Raw genomic sequence first — 12,167 nt, 5'->3', positions numbered from 1 at the left:
GGCCAAAATCCCAATATCGTGCATCCCTACTTTTTACAATCTTGGCATAATAACTGCTCTAAAGCCGGGCATACACTGTGCGATATTTTCAATCATTGCACACAGCTACAGCTCACATGGGATCAAAGAATGCATGAATGATTGAAGTCCAAATTTGACTTTTGAAAATCCAATACCAAAAATGTCCAGAAGATGGCAAAAATGCATCTATATCTACCACTTGCATGTACCACATTTCTTTTGATATCCAGTTTTGCTGCTACGTGTTCCTGGAGCACAGTGTGCAGAAGCAAGCGCCTGGTTCACCTAACTTCCTACACCAGCTGCTAAGTGGCTTGCCTTCTCGTCCTGTCTCCTTGAGCCATGCCCAGTGCCATTTATTTTTGAGACCTTTATCTTTGGTCGGAACATCTTCCCCAGAGTTCATGAACTGCATTGTGCCCACTCCAAAAATTCCATTCTCTCTATTGTCCTTCTCTCCAAACACAAAGTTTAATTTTATATTGTATAGTATTTTTTGACTGTTTACGCGTCTCTCCATTGAATGGAGCCTTAAACAGTGCAAGGTGACCTTCCGTGTGAAACTTCAGCACTGTGATTTTTTTCTACCCATGGGCAAATACTACGAGCTGGAAATCCGGCCTGGGGCCGGATTACTTTAATCCCCAAATCTGTCAATTTTACAGAAAGAACTCCATTTCGGCCCGATCGAAAAATTCTCACACAACTGGAAAATAGGGAGCGAAAAAGGCAAAAAAAAAAAAAAGCGTTGAGTGTATGCTCGGCATTAGTGTAACTAGAGCAGTAATTGTAGCTCTGTCAGCTACAGGCATGTTTTAGTTTCTATATTCCAGTAAACAATTAATCGCTTACTAATTAGCTTATTTCAATAACCGATTAATCATGATTATTCCGATTAATTTTCCAGCCCGACTCCAAACATTCAGTCACCATGTGGTGAATGGTGCATTGGCATTAACTCGGCAAATTAAAAATCTTGTCACATATTAAGTGTGTTAATTTTGGACATTGTTGACAAGCATGTCCACAATGGAAATATACTGATATGTAGGGTTTGATAATTCAAAATGTATTTAATTTATATTCTATGATAATATGACTTGAGGACATTTCTGGTATTTCTACATGCACTGCAAATGATTATCATATTTTTATTTGACTGACACTCAGGGCACAGCCAATTTAAACAAAGTCACCAACACAGACCACAGTCAAGGGACTGGAGCTGTGCACCAAGGAATTAAGCTCTAGCTTCAAAGGAGTGCCCATGATCCCTGATAAGGCGACCAAACAACAATGTTTTCTGTGGTGTGGTATGTGATGCATGAATTGATTATTTTGCGCTGATTGAGCTGATCCTTGCCCTAATGGACATTTGGTATGTGCTAAAGGAAGCGCTGATTTATATTCAGAAACCAGGTTGTCTGCGTGTGTGTCGCAGTGAATGTAAATGTGTCCCCGCCACAGACACTCAGCTGGACCTCTCCAAGATTGTAGGTTGACCGTTGACAGTAGGCATCTGATTGGCCAAATCTACATCCGCTCTACATTATGCGCATTTCCTGTTTGGTACCTTATCGGCTTGGTTTGTTTGTATGACCACCATTGTGTAAAATAATTTGTGAAGTTTGACTAGCTAGAAGAGAGAGGTGCGCGAGAAAGCTAGTTCCTGATTGTCCCTCTTGCGTTGTGGCGTGGAATAACATAGCGCAGACCACGCTTCAAAATTGGGCATAAATCAAAAATACCTGCCACAAGCTCACTGCGACACGCTGATGCGGGGAGTATAACCAACCCGTTACTAGTGCTGTAAAGTTTGACTAAGCCCAGGTTGAAGGAAACATGTTTGAGATCTGTTTTATTTTTTAAAGATAAGAAACAGAACATCATAAGTCAAAGCTAGAAAAGGGGAGAAACATCAAGATGATTAAAAAACAGAACAGAAATAGACAAACTACCTGTAAAGTGTTGCCTTCAGTATCAACAAGTGTACGTGCAAAATTAGGCGTTTTAGAATTTAAACTTTTAAAGCCACGAGTTGTTTTGCTAATACATTACAGTGAATTTTAAAACAATCTGTCAGGTTTAGGTTTAATTTGTCTTTTTGGAGAAATGAAAGTTGATCAACAAAGAATAAAGGAGTCAGTGACAGGGAAAGTGAGAACCCACTGAATAAGAAATATGAGGAAGGAGAGATAAACACCTAGTTAAATATATTATTTGTTGTGTCAAAGCTCTAAATAAAACTGCTTTATACAAGTCTATTTTGTAGTACATATTTTTACACTGTTATATTGGAGAAGTTATCTAGACTTGGCAAAACTATTTTAACCCTTTAAAGCCTGATCCAAGAATAAGACAAAACAGAAAATTACTTTTTTTTGGTTTGAAGTCCTTATTTGGCCTTGTAACAAAATATGTAAAAAGAAAAAACAGAAATACATTTGATATTGATAATTTATTACTATGCGATAAGTCAAGATTATTTTTTGTGTAGTCTTCTGCCCTCTGTTATCAGGTATATCTGATTGTGTACAATAGGATTTTAAGCTAGGTTTTTACCATTAAATTATGCAAAAGGTGTCAGACGCAAAACATTTCAGAAAGTGTATGTATCAAATATGATACATTTGGCATTATAGGGTTAAGATGCTTGTAAAGACATCTATAGTGGACATCCTTGGCAGTTTCTCTGAAACCTTATAAAGTCATTAATATTAATTGATCTGAATTTTATAGTGCAGACCAAATTTAGAAAACCAGTTATTATTTTGGTCCTATCATCTCGCCCTACTGATATGCTATTTTACAAGAACAAAATGTGTAACAAAAGGTAAGTACAAAGAGATATAATGGTAACACATAGAAGCTTCCAGAGAGACAAATATACTTGGAAATTACAATAAAGCATGAGTATTTGATTTACTACAGCCAGTTGTCTAAAATCTATCATTTTTAAAGGATCATATTAGTAAAATAAAGCTCTGATCCGATTTTGTTCCAAACCTTTTTTTTCTTTGAGTCAACAGAACAATGTGATCTGCAGCAGCTTAGTAGATTCGTGTCCAGGTCACAGCGTTTCCAATGCAGCCCAATAATCGGGTCAACATCCTCTAGCTTCCAGCAGAGCCACCGGCTCTTAAAAACAATCACATTTAAGTGAACCGGATAATAGTGCTTTACCTGCCCATATTGGCTACTTGAAAGTGTGTCACTACAGTGCGTGCATCAACAGTGATACAGGAATACACAAAGCATAGTAGACGTAGGAAATCAAATGTGCCGAAACTGGACCCCATGGTAGTTTCTTTCAACTCCACTTGTCAGCATGCAAGACTACAAGTTCACAGCCAGGCTACAAACAGATCCGTTACAAATACCATGATACCGTCACACCTCTCATTGGAGCGCCTTCACCTCTGACAAACCCGTAACACCTATCTGAACCGATCTAATGTTAGCCAGTAGCTGCAGAAATTACTTTAAACATCTACCCGCACGCCGCTTACTCAAGCTAGCGAGGCTGAGCAGCATTAGCCGATTGTACACCCTAACGTTTATAAGCTTTAATGTAGTCCCAGTTTACAATGCAACACACGTAATAGAAAACGTCTGGTATCTGAATATTATTCTGAGTAAAACTGTAAGAATATATATAAATTAGGTGTTTTAAATTACAAGGTGGAAGCTAACTTGAAAGCTAACATGTGGCTAGGGAGTTAGCTTAAATGAAGTATGTTTGTTGTGACAAATGGCGGGGCCTGCCTCTAATCGACTGTCAACATTGAGTAATTTACGCCCTTAACTGAAATAAAATTATAGTTTAATACGAATAACACTTTTTTTTCGAAGCCCCGACAATAGCAGTGCTAGCCGTTAACGCGGAGCAGTGACAGCGCATATTGAGGCCCAGGCTAGCTGGCTAGCTAACTCATTCAATGATACAATTTTGCTATCAAACTGAAGCGGCTGTCAGCTGCGGTTGGAGCAGAAAAACCGGCTACAGCCGAGAGAGTAGCTCTTTAACGACTAACTCACCAGAATCCTCTTAAAGAGAGCGTTCTCCTTCGGCGGTAAAGTAACCGTGGGCATCGTTGCAGTCGGGATCGACCTCAGCACATGTAGCTAAAGTTAGCCCGGGTAGTCCAGACGAGTTGAGCGCCGTTAGCGGTGGTTGGCTCTGCTTCTCCGGATTCAGCCGCTCGATTGCTCCGTTTTCTCTCCTCCTCAAACACTTCCGTCTCACCGCGGAACCGAGGGCTTCTCAATTTTTTTTTTTTTTTTTTGTTTTATTTTTTTTTATTTTTTTTTTTAATTGAACAATCAAACTATTACAAGACATATCAAAACAGTTATACAAAGTTGTAAATTGAATATCTCATTAACAAATAGAATCATACAGAGAAACAAAAATACCAGATCATAGAACAAAGTAATAAAATAAAAAAATAAAATAAAATAAAAACAGGACTCTTGAATTTTAAAGTAAATTCTCAATATATTGCATCATTGATTGGGCTTTAGGGTTTTTACAATGGGTTAGTACTTCTTTGAATAAAAGTATCTCACTTATAAAAATATTGAGAGATGGGGTAATTTTTTGAAATCGACACTTATGTATGAAAAATTGTTATTAACATAGTTTGATTCTCTATCCCCCGTTAAAAAAATTTTTTTTATATCAAAATACAAAAGTGGTAAAGAAGTCTTCCGTAAGATCCAATTTTGAAAATTCTACTAAAAAATATTTATGATATTGCAGTGAAAAAAAAGATGTTCTGCTGTTTCAACATCTGAATCACAGAATACACAAGAATTGGTTGTTATGTTAAATTTCTATGTAAAACATCATTACAGGGTCAAATGTCATATATAATTTTGATTATGTATGACATTTGGCCCTCACTTCCACATAACTTTCTGTGGAAGTGAGGGCTTCTCAAATATATTTACTCACATTTCTCATCTTTTTTCGCCCCACATTTTTCATGTAGTATTTAATTAAGGCCAAACTGTCATCATCAACACCAATTCAAGTGTCCAGAAAAAGTTTAAATGAATGCCCAATATTTTTAATATGTAATATTTCTGCATTAAAATACCTTTTATTGTTAATAAAGTCACAATTCAGACTGCAAGGAAAGTAAACATTTTTAGAATATTATAAATCAAAACTGGTTAAAAAAAAAGTAAGTCTCCTATTTAAAAGTTATGAAATATAGAATAAAAATAAAGTTTAAAAAAATGAGATTAAAATATATAAGCACCTTTGAAATGCACAGATTAATAGGCCTAGAGGAAAAACTAAAAGTCATTCATGGCTGCAACTGACCATTATTTAGCAAATCGATTCATCTGTTGATTATTTTTTCGATTAATAATCAGAAAGTTGAAGGTTCCTTAAAGAAGAATTATGAAATGAAACCAGGTGAAACTAAAAGTTTTCCACATGAGGAGTTCTGGAAATAGATTTTTTCATCTTAAATGAAAAATGCTAAAAGAATTTTACAATCTTGGCATAATAACTGCTCTTAGTGGGTCGCTCTGACATCTAAAGGTATGTTTTCCAGTCTCTATACTCCAGTTAATGATTAATCAATTACTAAATTAGTTGATTATTTCAATAATCGATTAATCATGATTAATCTGATCGTTTCAGCCCTAAACTCAATGTATATATGTATTTTCCACAGTCATTTAAGTGAGAAATGTCAGAAAATCAGAATTAAAATCAGGCAATGTTAAAAATGAAGATATAGCATAAAGTTGGAATTTTTTTCCAACTTTTTTTGGAATTTTTTTACTTACCTACTTATTGTGACTTACTGTAACAATAAAAGTTAAAGGTACAGAAAAGCTAAACATATTTTTAATGAAGTTTTAAAAAAAAGATGAATTAATAATAGTTTTTTGTAGATAATACAATAACTGCACCGAACATTTGTAATAATCCCGATACTAATGTAGAAAGAACACAGAAGCCTTTGTGGTTTTACCTTTTTTCTGCTATAGATCAAATGAAGATAGATGTCTGGTATATTATACTCTATATTCCAGGTCTGCTTGGAATTATGCAAACAGACAATTCCAACCACTAGAGGGCGCCATACTAGCGTGCATAATGTTCAAACTGCATATCTGCTCCATTTGTCTCACATTTCTAGACAAATAAGCAGATCTTTGATGATGATGTATGTTAACATGGTTTTGATAGCTGTATTTTGAACAAACCGTGTTGCCATCTGTAGAGTGCAATGATGTAACTGATTAAAAATTAAGAATTTTTTTTATATAAATCAAAACACATGTTGTCTGGAGGCACTTTACAGAGTCAGTTTAATCAAATTATACAGACAGATTGGTTAGAAGCTTTTCATGTAAGGAAACCTGGCTGATTGACCTGTAGAAGCCACTTTTTCTCGGTGAGCAGGAGGAGACATCACACAGTCGCTTGCAGAGACAGAATAAAGTCATTGGATGGTAATTAAAGATGATGTTCGTGTGTCTGTATTCAGGCCTCACTCTGCTGTTATCTGGCGGCCTCCTGCTCCCTCACCACCACAATGGCTCCTGCACCACATTTATCAAGTTGACACCAGACACACACGCATGGCCTACACACATTTCTTTTTTCTCTCTCCATCACTCCTCACCGCCTCATCCTCTGTTCCCTCTTACAGCCGTCTGTCCTCTCCACATTTCTTCCACAACATTTCATTACCTTGTTACCCTGGGAGAGGATGGAGAGTGAATCATCCTTTAAACTCATCTCCTTCTCTTGGTGACACGTCATTTGTTGATCTGATTGGTGTCATAAATGTCCCTTCAGAGGCTGCTCAAGGCCGGGGTCTCTGGTTGGAAATGTGTGACCACAAATATGTAGAGCTGGACAATATATCCAACATGATCTTTACTGTGATACCAGTTGTGAGCAGTTTTGATGTCTTGGGTGTTTCATACAGATAAATTAATTGAACAAACGATGGAGGATAATCGGGGCCATAAGGTCATGACTAGCAGCTCAAAAATCTATTATTTTGGTTCCTGTTGTATTTTTTCTTTTTTCTTTTTTTTTTGTTTTTTAGGTGTAAATGCTTTTTTCTCCTGTTTTAATTTATTTCTGTAAAATAAACTTTTTGGCCCAAATTCACCTCTGTAGAAGACACACACGAAACACAAGAAACAGATCAGGGATGAATTTGTGGAGAAGTTTAAAGCAGAAAAAAACATTCTGAGCTTTGAATATCTCACAAAACACTGTTCAATACATCTTTTAAAATGGTGATAGTATGGCAAAACTGCTTGCCTACCAAGAGTTTTGCTATCTTCAAGATATGTCTAGGAAAGCAGACCATTAATCAGAAAGAAATTTTGGAAAGGCAACTGATCACTGCTGCACTTTATGGAATGGAAATGTTCAGCTAAACATGTAGAAGAAAGTGCTCTGGTCCTTTAAAGAAAATACTGTTGTATGGCATAAAAGCTGCACCTTACCATGAATATTCCACCTCCCACTGTGGAGGATGGAGGCTTCTTTTAAACAAGGACTGAGTGGAGGGCAGTGCAGGGCAATGACATGGCGTTTGAATAAAAGCATATTCATGCATTAGAATTAACATTCAGACCTAGAGCAAACAAAATAAATAATGTGGCACGTAAACAATGGGCTCATGCTACACCTCTTGAATGTTTTTTCTTTGTAAAAACCTATGAAATACATATATCAGTTTATTCTACTTCACAATCACTTTGTTTTGGTCCAAACCATAGACTGCACAGTCATACACCGAATTTTGTGGTCCTAATGTGATAAAATATAGACAATTTCAAAGCATATAAATAAATATGAAACAAAAAAAAACAGGAAGGAGCCTCATAATGATTTGCTCTCTCCATATTTTCTTTGGCAAAGACTAAGAAAGACATAAATATAGATAGTAACTTTGCAATTAAAAATGTTTATTGAAGAATTCATAAGAGTTGTTCTTGAAAACTTGGCTCCATATCTATGTTAGTCCACCTTCCTTCTAAGCTAAATCTGAATCAGATGTTTCCCACTTTAACATGAAACGAGACTGTTGTTGTGTCTGGACAGAAATATTCTAAAATGTTTCATCTAAATTGGATCTCTGTGGAATTTGTTACTTTGCAGCCTTTCATAAAGACACCATGGAATCTTACATGAGATTTCAGATGAGAAAGGAAAACAAAGAGACTCCTGTTTTTGCATCTCAAATTCTTCTGAAGGATCGGCTCTGTTAACGCTTTGCAGATCTTAGAATCCTTTGCACTGCAAGCCTAAAAATGTTGGAAGTTATTAAGAAGAGCATAGAACTACGATGTTTTGGTCATGTAAACAAGTATAGCTTTAAGTGATCTGATTGCAAGTTTTTAGTTTTTTATTGGTGCAAATTTAATTCTAAAACTATTAACTTAAACTTCACTTTGTGAGCTAAATAAACTGGAACAAACAATGTTTTTTTTCCAGACTGCTTGGTAAAAAGTACCTAAGATCTAATTAAACTTTAACCCCTGGCTACCTTATCTGTTAAATGTCAGTAAAGCACTACTATTTGCTGAAGTTTGAACCTTAATTAGCTAAATGATTCAAAATAAGATAAAGAAAAACTGCAACTGCCCAAGTTAAAAACTCTGCAAGAGCCAAAAAACGGAATAACAAGATATTTAGGGACAACTTTCAGAGAAACTGACTCTTTGAAAGCAAAAGAATCACAAAATTAAGAATGATGCAAGACTTTTGAACTATAAAAGTGACAAAAATACTAAACAATTTCAGCATATACTGCATAACGTAGATTCCCTTCAAAATGAAATAATTGAAAACGAAGAAAAAACTTATTGGCCATCCTGAGAGAGGTGTGTTCAAAAAGCAAAATGAACAACAACACAAACTAAACAGAGCTTGATAAACTAGCAGAACCATCTTTAGTCTGCCTCATTATAGCGATATAATGCAAAGCGGACAGCAGCAGCTTAGTCGAACCCTGCAGACAGAGAAGAGACACTACACTCAACCAAAATATAAATGCAACACTTTTGGTTTTCTCACATTTTTTATGAGATGAACCCAGAGATCTAAAACTTTCTACATACACAATATAACAATTTCCCTCAAATATTTTTCACAAACCAGTCTAAATCTTTGACAGTGAGCATTTCTCCTTTGCTGAGATAGTCCTGATTAGACACCATGATAAGTGCCTAGGTGTGCCTCAGGCTGCCCACAATAAAAGCCCACTCTGAAAGGTACAGTTTGTCACAGATGTCACAAGATTTGAGAGAGCGTGCGAATGGCATGCTGACAAGGAGAAATGTTAACCAGAGCTGTTGCTTGTGTATTGAATGTTAATTTCTCTACCATAAGCCATCTTCTAAGGCGTTTCAGAGAGTTTGGTTGTACATCCAACCAGTCTCATAACCACAGTCCAGGTGTAACCATACCAGCCCAGGACCTCCACATCCAGCATGTTCATCTCCAGGATCATCTGAGATCAGCCACTTGGACAGCTGCTGAAACAATTAGTTTACATAACCAAACAATTTCTGCACAAACTGTCAGAAAAAGTCTAAGGGAAGCTCATCTGTATGCTCGGCCCCCTCATCGGGTCTCCACCTGTGTCCAGTTCATCATCATAACTGACTTGAGTGAGCAAGAGCTCACATTAGCTGCCGTTTGGCACATTGGAGACGTCTTCTCTTCACAGAAGAATCCTGGTTGACACTGTTCAGGGCAGATGGCAGACAGAATGTGTGGCATGGTGGGAGTGAGCGGTTTTCTGATAATATTTGAGGGAAATGGTTATATTGTGTATGTAGAAAAAGTTTTAGATCTTTGAGTTTGTCTCATAAAAAATGGAAGCAAAACCAAAAGTTTTGCATTTATATTTTTGCTGAGTGTGCATCTGATCAGAAAAATACCTTGATCAGCAGCTTCTGCTTATGATGGCGTGTTGACAGGAGGTGCTTTACAATTCAGGAGACAATGGTTTTACACAAATAGATTTGGGTTTCAGTTCTTTGTTAATCCTATAATAACGTCTATTCTATTAGAAGTTCTAATGATAAGGTAGGCAGGCAGTCCTTAAAAGATTAGAAATACAACAAAAATCTAAACAAAAAACAATGCCTCTTTGCCATTATTCAAACCTTAACATAGCATCAGATCCAAGTCGGAAAGGTGGTCAGTCCAATCTACAACATTACATCCAGTGAAAAATAACAAGTTTGTTAAATTAAAAGATTCCATGAACCTGAGGCTGCCTGGGGTTTAAATTATTTTGGTCTGAGCTGTTTGTACGGTTTTGTTTTTAATCATAGCACTGAACCATTTGGACTGCCAGCATTAGGATTTTGATCAAAAAGTCAGCCTGACACATACCTTACTAACACTACCCAGGTAAATGGTGTAGGCTACTCCTTTTTTGTGCCATCATCTCAGATGTATGTTTTGAGAGAGCACATAATCTGGCTGTTATACAGCAACATCCAGAAAATAGAAATCCTAGTGCTTGTAATTCAAAAAGACAATTGCGATCAACAGATGTTTTTTTACATCACCAATGAACAGATGAACACTGCTTGTTCCAGATTTCAGGGTGTTAACTCCTAGTTGTAGCATGCCTCTCTGACTGGACCTCCTCTCTTCTACCAACAACACACCCCATCTTCCTCTTATCCTGCCTTCATCCCTCCTCTTCCTCTCGTTTCCTCTTTCTTTATCTGTCCAAGGTGGTGTCGCTACTGAGCATGAGTAATGATGCTGTCATCTCTGTGAGTCTCCATTTATCAATGTCAAATGAGGGAGTTTGCTGGTTGTGTGTGTGCTGATGTTGGTGGGTGGGGGGGTTAGAGAGTGGAAGGAAAAAACATGGCAACTGGGACCATGTGAGGATGGAAAGGTGTAGCAGAGCTATGGGAGGAAGAGGTGGAGCAAGGATGAAGAAAACATGGTTGACAGAGGAAGATGAATATCCAGGAACAGCATGAGGGCTGTTTGTCTGTTGGCACAAAAACAGAGCCAGTGATCAACTCTGGTTCCGTCAGGCAGAATAGAGGCTTGATTCATTCCCAGTATATAATTATAAATATGCAAATCAACCAACTAAATCCCATTTCAGGTTAGGAGAACTTTATGCATGCAATGTTGCTGCCTTAAAGGGTCCCAACTGTTCCTCAAAGTGAGACACAACAAGGTCCTGAAACCGACACTAAACTCCTTTACAGTTTCTACCCAGAGGCTATGCAGGTACCCAGCTCTGCCTTAATGATCTCATTCATATCTATTTAACTTGTCTGCTAATAAGGCACCAGTTCCTCCATTATAAATAACTCCATTTAAAAAATCTTAAAACACCTGCACGTTATCTGCACCGCTTTACCTCAACAAAAACACAAATTGTACGGCAGCTGGGCTTCACAGTGTGGCAGTGGGTAGCACTGTTGCCTTGCAGTAAGAAGGCTCTGGGTTCGATTCCTAGCCCTGGCTCTTTCTGCCTTGAGTTTGCATGTTCTCCCTGTGCATGCATGGGTTCTCTCCGGGTACTCCACGATTTCTCCCACAGTCCAAAAACATGACTGTTAGGTTAATTGGCCTCTCTAAATTCTCCTAATGGGTGAATGCATGGATGTTTGTCTATGTCTCTCCCTGCAGCAGATTGGCGACATATTCAGGGTGTACTGCGAGAGACACCCTGAAAACTGTGACCCTGAAGAGGAGTAAGTGGGAGAAAATAAATGGATGGATGTTCGGCAGCTAAAATATCTCAACTGTTAACTTTTCAGACACTGGTCATTTTACCCCTTTGGATTTCTTGACACATTCTCCAGAACAGATAAAAAAACAAAAATGTTAAAAAAAAACCTCTCAGGCCCATTGTTAAGTACAGCAGAGGATCTGTAATGATATGGGCCTGTTTCTCTTTCAAAAAGCCCATAAAATGGTATGAACCATATCCAGTCTGGTGAAATAAGGAGAAGTCCACTAAAAAAGACTGAGGCCTAATGTGTCAATATTTAAGGATGATAAGGAGGATATTTAAGTGATTTCATGTCAATGCTAAAAAAAAAAAGATTGAGTATTGACAACAAAAAATGCAAAGTAGGGTTTCCTGAACATTTTAGTCTGT

The 12,167-nt window shown here is 37.2% G+C and overlaps 1 protein-coding gene across 1 annotated transcript in view; it reads right to left on the bottom strand.

The window, feature by feature from the left end:
• The window catches only part of naa15 (N(alpha)-acetyltransferase 15, NatA auxiliary subunit), a 19,180-nt gene extending 14,952 nt beyond the window's left edge, over positions 1-4,228 (bottom strand). The window contains exon 1 of the mRNA XM_015388212.1: positions 4,060-4,228. Coding sequence (XP_015243698.1) covers positions 4,060-4,113 — 54 coding nt within the window. The 5' untranslated portion in view covers positions 4,114-4,228. The remainder of the gene's footprint in view (positions 1-4,059) is intronic.
• Between the last annotated feature and the right edge of the window lie 7,939 nt (positions 4,229-12,167).

This window comes from Cyprinodon variegatus, unplaced genomic scaffold (genome assembly GCF_000732505.1).
Source record: "Cyprinodon variegatus isolate N-32 unplaced genomic scaffold, C_variegatus-1.0 Scaffold416, whole genome shotgun sequence".
In the NCBI taxonomy this organism is placed as follows: domain Eukaryota; kingdom Metazoa; phylum Chordata; class Actinopteri; order Cyprinodontiformes; family Cyprinodontidae; genus Cyprinodon; species Cyprinodon variegatus.
Note: the sequence above shows the minus strand (reverse complement) of the source record. Positions and strands in the feature narration are given on the sequence as shown.